Genomic DNA, 17,179 nt, shown 5'->3' on the forward strand with positions numbered 1-17,179 from the left:
TGTGCCATACATTAGATCGACGTGACAAGCATTTCCCCAATACAGTATTTTCCTTCCAAGTTAAAACGAATGTTTGTTGATTATGAATAGACATAACATAAAGTTATGTGTAAAAATTATATGTACCTACATGTTTTTCAACCTCGTGAATACTAAATGTTTATTTTATATTCTAACACTGTACTCCCTAACGTTGTCTTTGCCCCTTTTTTTCTTTCCACTAATGCAGAAAGCTACTGAAAAACTAAAGGAAGAGGAGAGGAAAAAGATGGCAGAAATGCAGGCGGAGTTAGACAAACAAAAACAGTTAGCTGAGGCCCATGCAAAAGCTGTGGCCAAAGCAGAACAAGAAGCCCAGGAGCTGAAGTTGAAAATGAAAGATGAGGCCAGCAAAAGGCAAGATGTCGCTGTGGATGCTGAAAAACAGAAGCAGAGCGTTCAGCAAGAGCTGCAACAGCTTAGGAGCCTGTCTGAGCAGGAGGTCAAGTCCAAGAATCAGCAAGTGGAAGAGGCTCTGCTCAGCCGCACCAAGGTAGAGCAGGAGATCAACATCATCAGAGTTCAGTTAGAGACCACAATTAAACAGAAGCAAACAGCTGAGACTGAGCTGCAGCAGCATAGAGCCAAGGCTTCTGAGGCTGAGAAGCTGAGGAAAGCTGCTCAGGAAGAGGCAGAGAGGCTTCGTAAGCAGGTGACAGAAGAGACTCAGAAAAAGAAACAAGCGGAGGAAGAGCTTAAACACAAATCTGAGACTGAGAAAGAGGCTGCCAAGCAGAAACAGAAAGCAATGGACGAGCTACAGAAATTCAAAATGCAAGCCGAAGAGGCAGAGAGGCGCATGAAACAGGCTGAGGAGGAGAAACAGAGGCAGATCAAGGTAGTCGAGGAGGTGGCACAGAAGACGGCTGTTACTGAGCTACAAAGCAAACGCATGGCGTTTGATGAAAAGGCAACTAAGCTTGAGGAATCGCTGAAGAAAGAACAGGGCACCGTCCTTCAGCTGCAGGAGGAGGCTGAAAAACTCAAGAAACAACAAGATGAAGCTAACCAAGCCAGAGAACAAGCAGAGAAAGAGCTTGAGATGTGGAGACAGAAGGCCAATGAGGCTCTGCGGTTAAGGCTTCAGGCTGAGGAAGAAGCCCACAACAAGAGTCAGGCTCAAGAGGAAGCTGAGAGGCAGAAGGTGGAGGCTGAGCGAGATGCTAAGAAAAGGGCTAAGGCGGAAGAAGCTGCACTAAAACAAAAGGAAAATGCAGAGAAAGAGCTGGAAAAACAGAGAAAACTAGCAGAACAAACAGCTCAGCAAAAGCTGTCTGCAGAGCAGGAGTGTATACGCTTAAAAGCTGACTTTGAACATGCTGAACAACAGAGGACCCTCTTGGATGGTGAGCTCCAGCGCTTAAAAAATGAGGTAAATGCTGCTGAAAACCAGAGAAAACAACTGGAGGAGGAACTGGCTAAAGTCAGGAGTGAAATGGATGCTCTTCTTCAGGTGAAGCTAAACGCTGAGAAGGAAATGACAACTAACACAGAGAAAAGCAAGCAGCTTCTTGAATCCGAGGTGCAGAAAATGAAACACCTCGCTGAAGAAGCAGCCAGACTGAGATCAGTCGCAGAGGAGGCTAAGAAGCAGCGGCAGATGGCAGAGGAAGATGCAGCTCGTCAAAGAACTGAGGCTGAAAAGATACTGAAAGAAAAACTGGCTGCCATCAATGAGGCAACTCGTCTTAAGACTGAGGCTGAGATTGCCCTGAAAGAGAAAGAAGCAGAAAATGAAAGACTTAAAAGACAATCTGAGGATGAAGCCTATCAGAGAAAGCTATTGGAGGACCAAGCATCGCAGCATAAGCAGGACATTGAGGAGAAAATCTTACAGCTGAAGAACTCATCTGACTCTGAGCTGGAGCGGCAGAAAAAGATTGTCGAGGAGACACTTCATCAAAGGAAGGTGGTTGAAGAGGAGATCCGTATCATCAAACTCAACTTTGAGAAAGCATCAAGAGGCAAGATTGATTTGGAACTGGAATTGAACATGCTGAAAAGCACTGCAGACGAAACACAGCAGAGCAAGCTCAAGGCTGAGGAAGAGGCTGAGAAGCTGAAAAAGCTTGCTGTACAGGAAGAGAAGAAGAGGAAAGAGGCAGAGGAGAAAGTTAAGAGGATTACTGCAGCAGAGGAAGAAGCAGCAAGACAATGCAAGGCTGCTCAGGAGGAAGTTGAACGCCTCAAAAAGAAAGCCAGCGAAGCCAAGAAACAGAAAGAGGAAGCTGACAAACAGGCAGAAAAACAGATCGTATTAGCCAAAGAGGCAGCGCAGAAATGTAGTGCTGCAGAGCAGAAAGCACAAGATGTCCTCAGTAAAAAGAAAGAGGACAGTCTTGCTCAGGACAAGCTAAAAGAGGAGTTTGCAAATGCCAAGAAACTTGCACAAGCTGCTGAGAAAGCCAAAGGCAAAGCAGAGAAAGAGGCTGCCTCACTTCGTGAAAAAGCAGAGGAAGCTGAAAAGCAGAAGAAATCCGCAGAGGAGGAAGCTGCCAAACAAGCCAAAGCTCTAAAGGATGCAGAGAGGCTCAGGAAGGAAGCCGAGCAGGAGGCTTCCAGGCGAGCAGATGCTGAGGCAGCAGCTCTAGAACAGAAGCGGCAGGCTGACACGGAGATGGCCAAGCACAAAAAACAAGCCGAACAAACGCTCAAGCAGAAGTCTCAGGTTGAGAAGGAGCTGACAAAGGTTAAGATACAATTAGATGAGACTGATAAGCAGAAAGCTGTCCTGGATGCAGAGCTGCAGCGATTAAAGGGTGAGGTAAATGACGCAGTCAAACAAAAAGCTCAGGTTGAGGATGAACTGTCCAAGGTCAGGATCCAGATGGAGGAGCTGCTGAAGCTTAAGCTGAAGATTGAAGAAGAAAATAAGCGCCTCATAAAGAAAGACAAAGATAACACACAGAAATTCCTCGCAGAGGAGGCAGAGAAAATGAAGGCCCTGGCAGAGGATGCTGTCAGGCTTAGTGTGGAAGCTCAAGAAACAGCTAGACAGAGACAGATTGCAGAGTCTGACCTTGCTGAACAGCGCACTCTTGCAGATAAAATGCTCAAGGAGAAAATACAGGCTATCCAAGAGGCTGCCACATTGAAAGCTGAGGCAGAGGAGCTCCAGAGACAGAAGGACCAGGCACAGGAAAAAGCTCAAAAACTACTCGAGGACAAACAACAGATGCAGCAGCGCCTTAATGAGGAGACAGAGGGCTTCCAAAAGTCATTAGAAGCTGAGCGCAGGAGGCAGCTCGAAGTTTCAGCTGAGGCAGAGAAATTGAAACTCAGGGTTAAAGAGCTCAGTGATGCTCAGTCTAAGGCAGAAGAGGAGGCCAGGAAATTCAGGAAACAGGCTGATGAAATTAGAGCTCGTCTTGAAGAGAAAGAGAAACAAACTGCAGATAAAGTTGTTGTGGAAAGGCTGGAGGCACAGAGATTACAGAGCACCAAAGAAGCTGATGAGTTGCGCAATGCCATTGCTGGCCTTGAGAAGGAGAAGGCGAAATTGAAGAAAGAGGCTGAGGAACTTCAGAATAAGTCTAAAGAGGTATTGTGACAAAAATTAGCATTGTATGGCAAGATATAAAAATAACATTGATAAACTATTAATGTTGTGATAATGGTCTATATTTAACATCTAATGTAAATTGCAGAAACAAGTGACAAGGTTCACAGTTTATGTGAATGCAATTCAAAACCTCATAATGAAAAATGTAATTCCGAATGATCTTTATGATTATTGGCATTCTCTCATGCCTATATGCAGTGTTCGAGTGATACAATGACATTTTCCTAATGTTCTTTTTTCTAATTAGATGGCACAAGCCCAACAAGAGCAGATTGAGCAAGAGAAAACAACTCTACAACAGACGTTCCTTACAGAGAAGGAGTTGCTGCTGAAAAGGGAGAAGGCCATTGAAAAAGAGAAAAAGAAGCTTGAAGAACAATTTGAAGATGAGGTAAAAAAGGCTAAAGCTCTCAAAGATGAGCAAGAGCGTCAACGAAAGCAAATGGAAGAGGAAAAAATAAAACTTCAAGCCACCATGGATGCTGCTTTGAAAAAGCAAAAGGATGCTGAGGCAGAGATGAAGACGAAACAAAAAGAAATGGAAGACCTTGAAAAGAAAAGACTTGAACAGGAAAAACTTCTGGCAGAGGAGAACAAAAAGCTTAGAGAGAAACTGAAGAAGTTGGAGGTTGCTCCCAAACCAGCCACATCCGAGACCAAGGAAACTGAAGTCCAGACTGATAAAGTTCCTGAGGAGCAGTTAATTGCTATGACAATGGTAGAAACTACAAAGAAAGTTTTCAATGGCTCAGTTGAGGTGGATGGTAGGAAGAAAAATGCAGAATCAGCATTAGCATTTGATGGTATTAGAGAGCGGGTTCCTGCAGAAAGACTCCATGATATTGGTATCCTTACCAAAAAGGAATTTGACAAACTGAAAAAAGGCAAAGCCACTGTGCAAGACCTAGGACAAAATGTTAAAGTTAAATCATGTCTCAAGGGCCAGAATAGTGTTGGTGGCATACTGACCCCATCAAAAGAGAAAATGAGCATCTATCGTGCCATGAAAGAGAAGAAAATTACTCCCAACATTGCCACAATGCTTTTAGAAGCTCAAGCAGCTTCTGGTTACATTATTGATCCAGTAAAAAACAAGATGCTATCTGTGGATGAGGCTGTTAAGGATGAGCTAATTGGCCCTGAGCTTCATAACAAAATGCTCTCAGCAGAGAGAGCAGCAACCGGTTTCAAAGATCCCTATACTGGTGCCAAAATCTCCCTCTTTGAAGCAATGAAAAAGGGACTCATTGAAAAGGACCAGGCTATCAAGTTCCTGGATGTGCAGCTTGCAACTGGTGGAGTAATTGACCCTATTAATAGTCATAGAGTACCCCTTCAGACAGCCTATAAACAGGGTCAGTTTGATGAAGACATGAACAAGAAACTAGCTGATCCCAGTGATGAAATCAAATTATTCATTGATCCCAGTACTCAGGAACATCTCACTTACAAGCAGTTACTTGAAAGGTCCACCAAGGATGAAGAGACAGGCTTGCTAATCTTACCGGTCACAGAGAAAGCTGCTCAAACTGAAGTAACCTACACAGATGAGCAGACTAAAGAGATATTGAGTAAATCAAATGTCACTGTTCCTTTTGGAAGATTCAAAGGCAAAACTGTCACCATTTGGGAAGTCATCAATTCAGAGTACTTTACTGAAATACAGAGAAAGGATTTGATTCGCCAGTACAGGACAGGCAAAATCACGGTAGAAAAGATTATAAAAATTGTGATCACTGTTGTGGAAGACAAAGAGAAGAAGAATGAAAATATATTTGATGGTGTCAGGGCTCCAGTGTCTGCCAGTGAACTTTTAGAATCGAAGATCATAAACAAAGACTTATTCAATAAATTGAGCAATGGGAAGGTAACCGCTAAAGAGATCTCTGAGATGGAGTCTGTAAAGAAAGCACTGAAAGGAACAGACAGCATTTCTGGAGTGATGAATGAATCAACCAAGGAGAAAATGTCATTCTATCAAGCTATGAAGAAGGAGATAATGTCACCAGAGACCGCAGTGAACCTTCTGGAAGCTCAAGCAGCAACTGGATATGTAATTGACCCTGTCAAAAATGAGAAGTTCACTGTTGATGAAGCTGTTAAATCAGGTCTTGTTGGCCCAGAGCTACATGAAAGACTTCTGTCTGCAGAGAGAGCTGTCAATGGCTACAAAGATCCATACACGGGAAGAACTATATCTTTATTTGAAGCCATGAACAAAGGCCTCATAAAGAGAGAACATGGCATTCGTCTATTTGAAGCACAGCTCTCAACTGGAGGAATAATCGACCCTGTTAAAAGCTATCACATTCCAAATGAGGTTGCTTGCAAACGTGGCTACTTTGACGAGGAAATGACAAAGACTTTTAACAAGAACACTGAGGAAACAGAGGTTTTCTACGATCCTAACTCATCACAGAATGCTTCCTATGGACAACTCATGAAGCAATGTGTCACAGACAAAGAGACTGGACTTCCATTGCTTCCTCTATCAAAGAAAGCCTTAAAGTCAAAAGAAGAACATAAAATTACTGAGGCCAAAACTAAAGAGAATTTGGACCAGGCAACTATGGAGTTAGAGTATGGACCTTTCAAAGGAAGAAAAGTCACAATTTGGGAGATCATACACTCTGAATACATCACTGAGGAAAAGAGAATAGAGTTGATAAGACAATATAGAATAGGCCAAGTGACAATTGAAAGGCTGATTAAGATAGTGGTCACAATGGTTGAGGAAAAAGAGGACAGAACGAAGGAAAAGGCTTGCTTTGAAGGACTTAGAGCACCTGTCACTGCCAGCTCATTGCTTGATTCCCACATCATTGATAAGGCTACTTTTGATCAACTCCAGCAAGGCAGGAAGCAACCTAAGGAAATTAGTGACACTGAAACAGTCAGGAAGTACTTGCAGGGTACAGACTGCATTGCAGGTATAACTTTGGGGGAGTCAAAGGAGAAATTAAGCATATATCAAGCAATTAAAAATAACATTTTGCAACCAAACACTGGGCTTGCACTACTTGAGGCCCAAGCAGCAACTGGTTTCATTATTGATCCGGTCAAAAATCGGAAGCACTCTGTGGATGATGCTGTAAAGGTGGGAGTTGTTGGCCCAGAGCTTCATGAAAAACTTCTCTCAGCTGAAAAGGCAGTGACTGGATACAAAGACCCATACACAGGCAATAAGATTTCACTATTCCAAGCAATGAAGAAAGAGCTAGTATCACGAGAACATGCTATCCCTCTTCTAGAGGCTCAGTTTACAACTGGAGGGCTCATTGACCCAGTCAGCAGCCACCGAGTTCCCAATGATGTAGCCATTAAACGGGGCTACTTCAGCAAGCAAATGGCTAAATCCTTCAATGAACCTTCAGGGGACATTAAAGGCTTCTATGATCCCAATACCAGTGAATGTGTTACCTACAAGCAGCTGCTGGAGAAATGTGTAAACGATCACACTTCTGGTCTGTGCTACCTGCCTCTTTCAAAGGCTGAAGCTCTAGCCCCTGTTGAAAAGTCCTATCAGTACTCAGAAGAACAGGCCCAGACTGACTTAGCTGACACTCAAGTAGATATCCCACATGAGAGTTTTGCTGGAAAGAGTGTGACCCTATGGGATGTAATGAAGTCAAACCTGCTTCCAGATGGGGAGAGCTGCCGCCTCCTGGAACAGTATCGCTTAGGGCAAATCACAAAAGAGAGAATGCTAATCATCATTATTGAAATCATTGAACAAAGGGAAATTCTAAAGACAGAGCAGAGCATGTCATGTGATGTAATAAGAAGAAGAGTTACAATTGAGGAGCTTTACAGTGCTAGAATTATTGACTTGCAAACATACCACCAATTAAAACAAGAACAGATAACTATTCGTGAGGTAATGGAAATGCCATCTGTAAAACAGTACCTCTTTGGTACTGGTTGTATAGCTGGCATTATGTCAGACAACCCTCCAAGGATCAGCATTTACCAGGCTATGAAGAGGGGTCTCATTAAGCCTGAGATTGCTTTAAATCTCCTTGAGGCCCAGGCAGCAACAGGATTCATGATTGATCCAGTGAAAGATGAGCTTCTGACTGTTGATGAGGCTGTACGCAAGGGACTCGTAGGCCCTGAGATGCATGACAAACTTCTGTCTGCTGAGAGAGCAGTTACAGGTTATAGGGATCCATACAGTGGGAAAGTAATTTCTCTCTTCCAGGCAATGAAAAAGGACCTTGTTCCTGAGGATTATGCCCTTCGGCTTTTGGAGGCCCAGAATGCCACTGGGGGATTGATGGATCCTGAATATTATTTCCACCTCCCCACTGATGTTGCCATGCAACGCGGCTATATCAACAAGGAGACACATGACATAATATCTGATCCTAACGGGGATGTGAAAGATTACACTGATCCAACTACAGATGATAAACAGTCCTATGTCCAGCTATTGAAAAGATGCAAAGTTGATAAAGAAAGTGGTTTGCGTTTGCTGTCACTGGCAGACAGAAGGCTTCTCTTCAAAGGTCTCAGAAAGCAAATTACTGTGGATGAGCTGCTTCGCTCTCAGATCATTGACCAAAAGACATACAATGAACTTACTGAGGGTGTCATTACAGTGGAAGAGTTAAGCAGAGACCTTAAGAAGTATCTGGAGGGTATCAGCTGTATTGCTGGGGTATATGTTGAATCTAGCAAAGATCGTCTGTCAATCTATCAAGCAATGAAGAAGAACATGATTAGACCAGGGACTGCTTTTGAGCTTCTTGAGGCCCAAGCAGCAACAGGATATGTCATTGATCCTATTAAGAACCTAAAGCTCAATGTCAGTGAAGCAGTTAAAATGGGAATTGTTGGCCCTGAATTCAAAGATAAACTCCTCTCTGCTGAGCGGGCTGTAACAGGCTACAAGGACCCTTATTCTGGCAAGATCATCTCTCTCTTCCAGGCTATGAAAAAGGGCCTCATTCTTAAAGACCATGGCATTCGCCTGTTGGAGGCTCAAATTGCTACTGGTGGAATCATTGATCCAGAGGAGAGCCATCGCTTGCCAGTTGAAGCAGCTTATGACCGTGGCCTCTTTGATGAGGAAATGAACGAAATCCTCACCGACCCTTCTGATGACACTAAAGGTTTCTTTGACCCTAATACTGAGGAAAACCTCACCTATCTCCAGCTCATGGAGAGATGCATGATAGACCCACAGACTGGACTTGCTCTTCTACTTTTGAAAGAAAAGAAGCGTGAGAGAAAGACATCCTCAAAGTCATCTGTGCGCAAACGCAGAGTAGTCATTGTGGACCCAGAGACAGGCAAAGAAATGTCTGTTTATGAGGCTTATCGCAAAGGACTTATTGACCACCAGACCTACATGGAACTGGCAGAGCAAGAGTGTGAATGGGAGGAGATTACAAGAACCTCATCTGATGGGGTTGTGAAATCCATGATCACTGACAGGAGGTCAGGCCGCCAATATGATATTGACGATGCAATCTCAAAGGGCCTGATTGACAAGTCCGCTCTGGATCAATACCGTGCGGGAACTTTGTCCATCACAGAGTTTGCAGACATGCTCTCTGGAAACATGAGTGGTGTCAGATCACGTTCTTCCTCCTTTGGCTCCTCTTCCTCTTACCCCATGAGCCCAGTGCCTTCTATCAAAACCCCAGCAACCACATGGAATGACCCAACAGAGGAGACCGGACCTGTGGCTGGTATCCTGGACACAGACACACTGGAGAAGGTGTCTGTCACAGAGGCCATGCACAGAAATCTTTTGGACAATATCACAGGTCAAAGGTTGCTGGAGGCTCAGGCCTGCACAGGAGGCATTATTGACCCAAATACTGGAGAAAAGTTCTTAATTGCAGATGCAGTGAACAAAGGACTCGTAGATAAGATCATGATTGACCGCATCAATCTTGCCCAGAAGGCCTACAATGGCTTTGAGGACCCAAGAACCAAAACCAAAATGTCAGCAGCCCAAGCGCTAAAGAAAGGATGGCTGTATTATGAGGCTGGACAACGATTCCTTGAGGTCCAATATCTTACCGGTGGACTAATTGAACCAGATGTTTCCTCCAGAGTATCTATAGATGAGGCTGTAAAAAACGGCACTTTAGAAGCACGCACTGCACAGAAGCTTCGAGATGTTAGTGCATATTCTAAATACCTCACATGCCCTAAAACAAAGCTTAAAATCTCCTACAAGGATGCTATGGATAGAAGCATGGTGGAAGAAGGGACTGGTCTGCGACTGCTAGAAGCATCATCTCAATCAAGCAAAGGCCTCTACAGTCCCTACAACATTAGTGGGTCAGGCTCAGCTACTGGGTCACGGTCTGGTTCACGAACTGGTTCCAGGTCAGGATCTAGAAGGGGTAGCTTTGATGCCACAGGTTCCAGTTTCACCACAACGACCTTCTCCTCATCATATGGCTCACCCAGCTATGGCCGCAGATATTGATAGTTTAATTTAAGTGGAGCAAATGCTTTTTTGAGGAGAAAATGTTTAACGCTATACACCCACAGTGCTCATCGGATATCTGATTTTCAAAGAAAAAGACTACCTTTATTCTGCTCTGCATGTGGTTGTTACAAGAATTTTGATATTAAGTTCTATTACAGTCTAAACATACTTGTTCGCAATACATTTTATTTTATTTTTTAAAATTACAACTTATGTTGACACCATTTATACTATCTTATCAAATCAGATTTATCATACTTTATACATTTGCAAACTGAAAAGCTGTATTATTTTACTCTGAATTTACAATATCTGTGACAAAGTTTTCATTGATAAAATATCTGAAACATTTTCTATATTTCGAGCTATAAATGTCACAAAAGTTTTAGGGTTGTATGATTACTAGATTTTGTTTGCTCGGTATGTTTTATGCTATGTTGTAACCAGAAGTGTTTGTGTCAGTTTATCTTGTTTTATCATAAACTACATTGAGTGTAAAAACAAGCTGTTAAGCAGAAATTTCTGTACATGTGTATATTTATTAGTAGTAAAAAAGTAGCTGAACAAAGAAGAATGCCACTCTGCAGAGCAGAATAAGGAGTCCCCAGACAATTATTGAAACTTGGGATTTGCTGGGGTTTGCTTTAAGAATGTCAAGCTCGAAGATCTTTTTCCATCCCGGCTACACTGCCACCTGTACTCTGCCAATATCTAAGCTCCCCTTTCCCAGTTTTCATTCAGATAACCTGGGAATGAACTCATGTCTCCAGAGAATAACTACCCAACAAGTTCAAACGTCCGTTCTTTGTTCATGTTTAACCTCATCAAACACCTTCACAAACAGACATGACCTTTGGATACTAACTTCAGTCATTAAATTGACACTTCCAAATGAAGAACAAGGAGCTAAACGTAGCACATCTAATGGCCTTGTTGCCCAGTATAACCATCACCATTATCATTGGACAGCTCCTGACAAGGCCATCATATGTAAGCCAGTGCTTCTCTGGACACCTAAAACATGTAAGTTTAATGAAATCTTTTATTGGCGGATTAAAGATAGAGTTCTGTAGTGTATTTAATATTTTGATAATTACTTTGCTAGTACTTAGGTTGTTGCTAATGTCATAAAGACCCCATGGAGTCCTGAAGTCTCACTCACATAAAGCATTGTGTTTTCTCTCCATTTCAGATTCCTGTCTCAAAACCGATCATCTCTCCAGCTCTTTGCTCTGATATGGACCCATGGTATTATACTGGACTGTCATTGGCTGTAATCAGTGATCATACCCAGGAGTACATCACAAGCCAGGATCCACATCTTATTTTCACACAACATGAGATTCATTCACCAGTGGACTATTTTGAATGTTACAACTAATCTTGAAGTCATGAAAACAGTTTCAGGCTAGCTCGAAATCATGCTTTTGTAAGTGCCTGCCAAATACTGTGTAATATACTGGAGATATGTACAGAATATAAAGATTGGGCGGTGCTCAAACTGTAAATTGACTGATGCATGACTGAACAAACACTATCCATAACTCTGAATAACAAAATTTCTCTGTTATCAGTTAATCCTTTCTACAAAACTATTATACCACATCTTAACCTTAAAACAATAACAGGTTGTTTCAATGTCATAATGCTCAAATTCACATGGGGCTAAATGTATGGTTTGAATGTCTAATGTATGTAACTATTCAAAGAATAATCAGAATATTTTTTTTCCTGGGAAAATCCTCACAGGAAATTAATGTAAAGCATTGTATTTAATGTATATTGCTATTTAGATAGAACACTATCGCTGAAAGCCATTAATTTTAAGCAATGATTTTTTTCCATTTATTTTTGTTTTTATTTTGAAAAAGATCTTTAAGCTTTGTCACTTATTGCCATTGAACCTGGTATTTGTTTGATATACATTTTCCGTCGTAAGGCATTGTGTTCTTTCAGTCTCCATTTTATTTTGATATGAAATATTTTTGCTCTGCATGTTTTACTAAAGTTGAAAAGATTCATCATATCTGCTTTTCCCTTGTGTTATTGCATTTTAAAAGGTCTGAAGGATTTATTTTAATAAGATGGGGTATAAAGGCCTTGTTCAAGATGGTGTATTTATAGTTCAATGGTGGAAAGGAATTTTAATGTAACACCTTACATAATGTAAATAAACATGAAAAATAGTGAGAGATCCACTCAAGTCTTGATATTTTATGATTTCTGTAAAACAGGCAGGTTCAGACTGGCTCGAAAATACGATTACTCCAACTGTATGTCACTTAGTAGGTCTGATATTTTCATTGTGGCTTAATAAGCGCGATTTGAAAATCATTGTGATCGGGCCTGAAATTACCAAACAAGGATTGGCCACACCTTGGATCGACTGGGCTGTGACCTAGCGCCGGCGCCTTCAACTGCACTATGACCAGGAGACTAGAGCCTGTAATGTATTTTTGGCATTCATTTCTCTAAGGTGGCCCTGTGATGGCCTGGCGGCCTGTCCAGGGTCTCTCCACGCCTGCCACCCAATGACTGCTGGGACAGGCTCCAGCATCCCCGCGACCCTGTGAGCAGGATAACCGGCTTGGATAATGGATGGATGTGATTGGGCATCTGGGTGGTGTGGCAGTCTATTCCGTTGCCTACCAACACGGGGATTGCCGGTTTGAATCCCCGTATTACCTCCGGCTTGGTCTGCCATCCCTACAGACACAATTGGCTGTGTTTGCGGGTGGGGAGCCAGGTGTGGGTATGTGTCCTAGTCGCTGCACTAGCGCCTCCTCTGGCCAGTTGGGGCGCCTGTTCCTCCCACGCGCTATGTCGCCCTGGCGAAACTCCTTACTGTCAGGGGCAAAAAAGCAGCTGGCAAGTCCACATGTATTGGAGGGGGAATGTGATAGTCTGCAGCCCTCCCCGGATCGGCAGAGGGGGTGGAGCAGCAACCAGGACAGCTCGGAAGAGTGGGGTAATTGGCCGGATACAATTAGGGTGAAAAAAAAGGAGGGGGGGGGCATTGTGATCAAAGCTGAGAGAGACTTAAATTGGTCACAGATCTGATATCTGGTAGAACCGTTAACGTCTTTGTGTAGAAAACGTATATTCTGTTAAAAAAGAATCAGAGTAAAACAACAGTCCGTCAAAGAGCTTTTACAAGTAAAGGATTGTTATTGACTTTCATGAATTCATATGTCGTAAAGCAGGGTTAAGTCAGTACCACTTTCTGAACCGAAAGGCAGTCTAGTCATGGCTGCTAACATCAGCCCAGCTGACAGTCAATGCACAGGCATCTTAAAATGGATACACAAATCTGACCTATAATAGCCAATTTGGTCTTTTTGCTTATTAGTGCAAATCCAGCTGGTGTGTTTATCAAGAACACAGGAAGATGCTTCCTGTAATTGCCCAACACATGTTGTGGAGAAAGGTTATTGTACTTTTTTGCTCTAGTCAACAGAATGCCAAGTCATGATGATATTTACTCACTGGATGTGATATTTTGTTTTTTTGCTATAGTTTGTCTCTCATGCTTCAGATTAATGGTTTACAAACTGCTCACTGAAATTTAATATACAAGATAAAAGTGTTTCATTTTGACAACTTGACTTGGGGAATCGCAGAAAAGTTGAATCAGTTCATTCGGACACAAAGTTGTGTCCAAATGAACTGATTCAACTTTCTGTGATTTCCTTACCTCGATTATTGAGCATGCATCAAGCTGACCTGCTCTCAGGGTCGCGGGGATGCTGGAGCCGATTCCGGCAGTCATTGGGTGGCAGGCAGGGAGACACTCGGGACAGGCCGCCAGACCATCACAGGGCCCACACACACACACACACACACACACACACACACACACACATTCATACCTAGGGACAATTTAGTATGGCCAATCCACCTGACCTACATGTCTTTGGACTGTGGGAGGAAACCAGAGCCCCCGAGGGAAACCCACGCAGACACGGGGAGAACATGCAAACTCCACACAGAGGATGACCCGGGATGACCCACCAAGGTTGGACTACCCCGGGGCTTGAACCCAGGACCATAATAATAATAATCATTACATTTATATAGCACTTTTTCTAGACACCCAAAGCGCTTCACATTGAAGGGGGTAACTCACTTTAACCTCCACCAATGTGTAGCACCCACCTGGGTGATGCACAGCAGCTATTTTGCGCCAGAACACTCACCACACGTCAGCTTGACATGGAGAGGAAGGAATGATTGAGCCAATGGGGCAGCGTCCGGTGATGTCACAGCATCGCTGTCGCTATAGACACATCACAGGAAGTCAGACATGCGGAGCACGTTAGACAGTACAGCATGGCTGTGTTTACAACACCAACTCATGTATATGCTGCCATATATCCGATAATATCAACCCTGAATGATGTTCCCGGTGCAAAGTATACATTGAAGATTGAGGTGCACAGTAACCTGGAACTAAAAAGATGGTTGCAGTGTCGTGGACTGCCGAGGACAGGGAAAAAAACAGCAGTTGATTGACCGGTTGGTTGAGGGGTTGTGTCAGCTGTCACACAGCATAAGGTTTCCCATTTTCTCTTCATTTGGCTATGTAAGCTACTGCATACATTCAGATTTGAAATCTGAATGTATGTAATTTCATATGAGGTTAAAGTAAAGCTTTTCAGCGTTTAACTTCTATTACTGACCCTGTCAGTGGTGGACTGGCCAGGGAGCACCGGGACAAAGTACCGACTGCCCCCCGCCCCCCGCTCATGGTTTTATGAACACTTTATTACAGTTAAAATTTGTGAACTTGTTTTAATATCTTATTTTATTTTATAATATTAACTTGTCCCAATAATTTAAGTGGTCTGAAATACTGGGGCTATATTTAAAAAAAAAAGTATTGGTTCCTAAACGGTGAATCCGATATGCATTTATTTATTTATTTTTGAAAATTCTGTTTATTCATTTTCCATGTTTACAGTATAACAAGAGAGAAAAACATAACAACTCACACCCAGTGCCACAATAATATATACATCTTACATTTATCATTCACTGTACACACACACCACTACATCCTCCCACAGAGAGATAGGATTTTTAGCATGACCCCCAGACCTCCGAAATATGGATACAGAGATAGAGAATGATAAGATAAAAATGAAAATATGTAAAATAATCCATGGAGATCATGCAGTATCCATGCTTCAATTGCACTAAACACATGAACAGGCAGTCAATAGGTTTGGTGCCACAGGGGGCACAGCTGTCACCATCAGATTCAGTGTCCACTGTCTTACCCTGCCAATACATGACCTTATTAACAGCAGGCCCAAGAAAATTGAATAGAGCCGAGAAGTGTAGGTATGTGAGACCTGTGAAATGTCTCATCAGTGTGTCATTGTCTTTGGCAGCACTCAGGCTCAAGAGAGGAGAATCTTTCCCTGGACCATTAGAGAAGTCCAGTTTGGCTTTTGTGAGTTGGTTCTTGATAATGATGCCAATTTTGGCACTCAATTCACAGTGTGCATACACAGTCTGAGTGCCCTTGTCCTGAACTTCATTATCGGTTTGTGTGCCCTTGTCACCAAAACGAGGCTGATGGGAATAGTAGTGTTCAGCCCAAACTGCCTCCCCTCATACACTGATGTTTTCATTAACAGTCTCTCCGTCATCGCCATCATAGCGAACTTCATCATCCATGTCTCCAGGTTCTCACGCTTTGACCGAGGCGCTGCCGCCTAGATCTGCATTCATCGACGAAACAGCATCATTGTCTGCAGATCTTTTGGACTGCGAGGCAGGATTGTCACACCATGCTTGGGATTTTCTCTTCCTTGAAACTTTGCGCACCTGGAAAAAAGTACATAAGCAAGTTGGAGAGTATTGCACTAACCAGACATGGCCACAAACACTATAACAATACTACCCCAGTAATACAAAAGGCAGTGACACACAGTGTGTATAATTGGTGTTCAAAAATGTTTTGATTTATTTTAATGTCATTATTATTATTATTTTATCATGCGTGAATCATACTTTTGAGCACATTCCATTACATGAATACATGATTGGTAATTAGATTAACATAATGATTAATATTAAACTACATTTTGTAGTATTTGGTATTTATCTACTGTTTTCTCTTGTATTGTGCCTACAAGACATGCCAAATATTATGTCATATTAGGTTACACAACTGGCCAATCACATATGTAATGGATCATACTCAGTTAGGAAGGTCATGCAAGTAATGTAAGTTAGTACGGTCAAGAATAAGTTTCACTTTATGTGCAGCGTGTGCCCGGGCCTTTACCTTAGTTTGTTGAAAAAACATCACAAAGAACAGTGCGTGCGAGCAACGTCAAACTCACCTGCTCTTTGACAATAACGTGCTGGAATTGGATCATCCATCGGTCCTTCTCCTCCAACAAAATGCTTGGTACAGATGAACGTCATTTTATGGACTTTGTTAACGTTGAATTGGTTGTGTGGACGGCCGTAAGCTCTGATCCAACATAAACACTTCTCCAGTTGCTGCTTGGATTTCGGGAAAATTAAGAAACCGTACACTCACCATATGCGCATATCTGGAGTCACTATTGCATTCCCCATAGCAACAATGTTTTATGTACAACATGGCACACTAGAAAAAATAGATGAAAACGGCAAAAAAAATACGCAAAAAATAAAGAAAATTACAACAAACTGCTTACTTCTAATGTAGTCTAGTGCGTCAGATGTCGGACTTCCGTTTGCTGCGAAGCTTCTGCTTCCGCTCAGGAAGGGCTAAAAATAGCTCATGGCCGCTGCCCCATTACATGGGGGATGATTAGGTGGCCAGATTGGGAATTTTGCCAAGACACCGGGGAACCCCCTACTCTTTGTGATAAGTGTCATGGGATCTATAATGACCACAATGAGTCAGGACCTCTGTCTCATCTGAAGGACGGCATCTCCTGCAGCACAGTGTCCTCGTCACTGCTCTAGGGCATTGGGATTTGATATTTGTTGTTGTTGTTGTTGTTGTTGTTTTTAATTAGGACCAGAGGGAAGACTGCCACCTACTGGACCACCAACACCACTTCCGGCAGCAACTCATTTTCCCAGGAGGTCTCCCATCCAAGTACTAGCCAAGCCCATACAAT

General features: G+C 42.7%; 1 protein-coding gene across 5 annotated transcripts in view; it reads left to right on the forward strand.

Moving 5' to 3' along the window:
- The window catches only part of pleca (plectin a), a 71,994-nt gene extending 59,755 nt beyond the window's left edge, over positions 1–12,239 (forward strand). For all 5 annotated transcript variants that reach the window (XM_056297865.1, XM_056297863.1, XM_056297864.1 and 2 more), the window contains 3 exons: positions 230–3,580; positions 3,849–11,075; positions 11,245–12,239. In XM_056297865.1, coding sequence (XP_056153840.1) covers positions 230–3,580; positions 3,849–10,049 — 9,552 coding nt within the window. In that variant the 3' untranslated portion in view covers positions 10,050–11,075; positions 11,245–12,239. The remainder of the gene's footprint in view (positions 1–229; positions 3,581–3,848; positions 11,076–11,244) is intronic.
- Positions 12,240–17,179: the final 4,940 nt, after the last annotated feature.

Source organism: Lampris incognitus, chromosome 18 (assembly GCF_029633865.1).
Source record: "Lampris incognitus isolate fLamInc1 chromosome 18, fLamInc1.hap2, whole genome shotgun sequence".
Classification (NCBI taxonomy): Eukaryota; Metazoa; Chordata; class Actinopteri; order Lampriformes; family Lampridae; genus Lampris; species Lampris incognitus.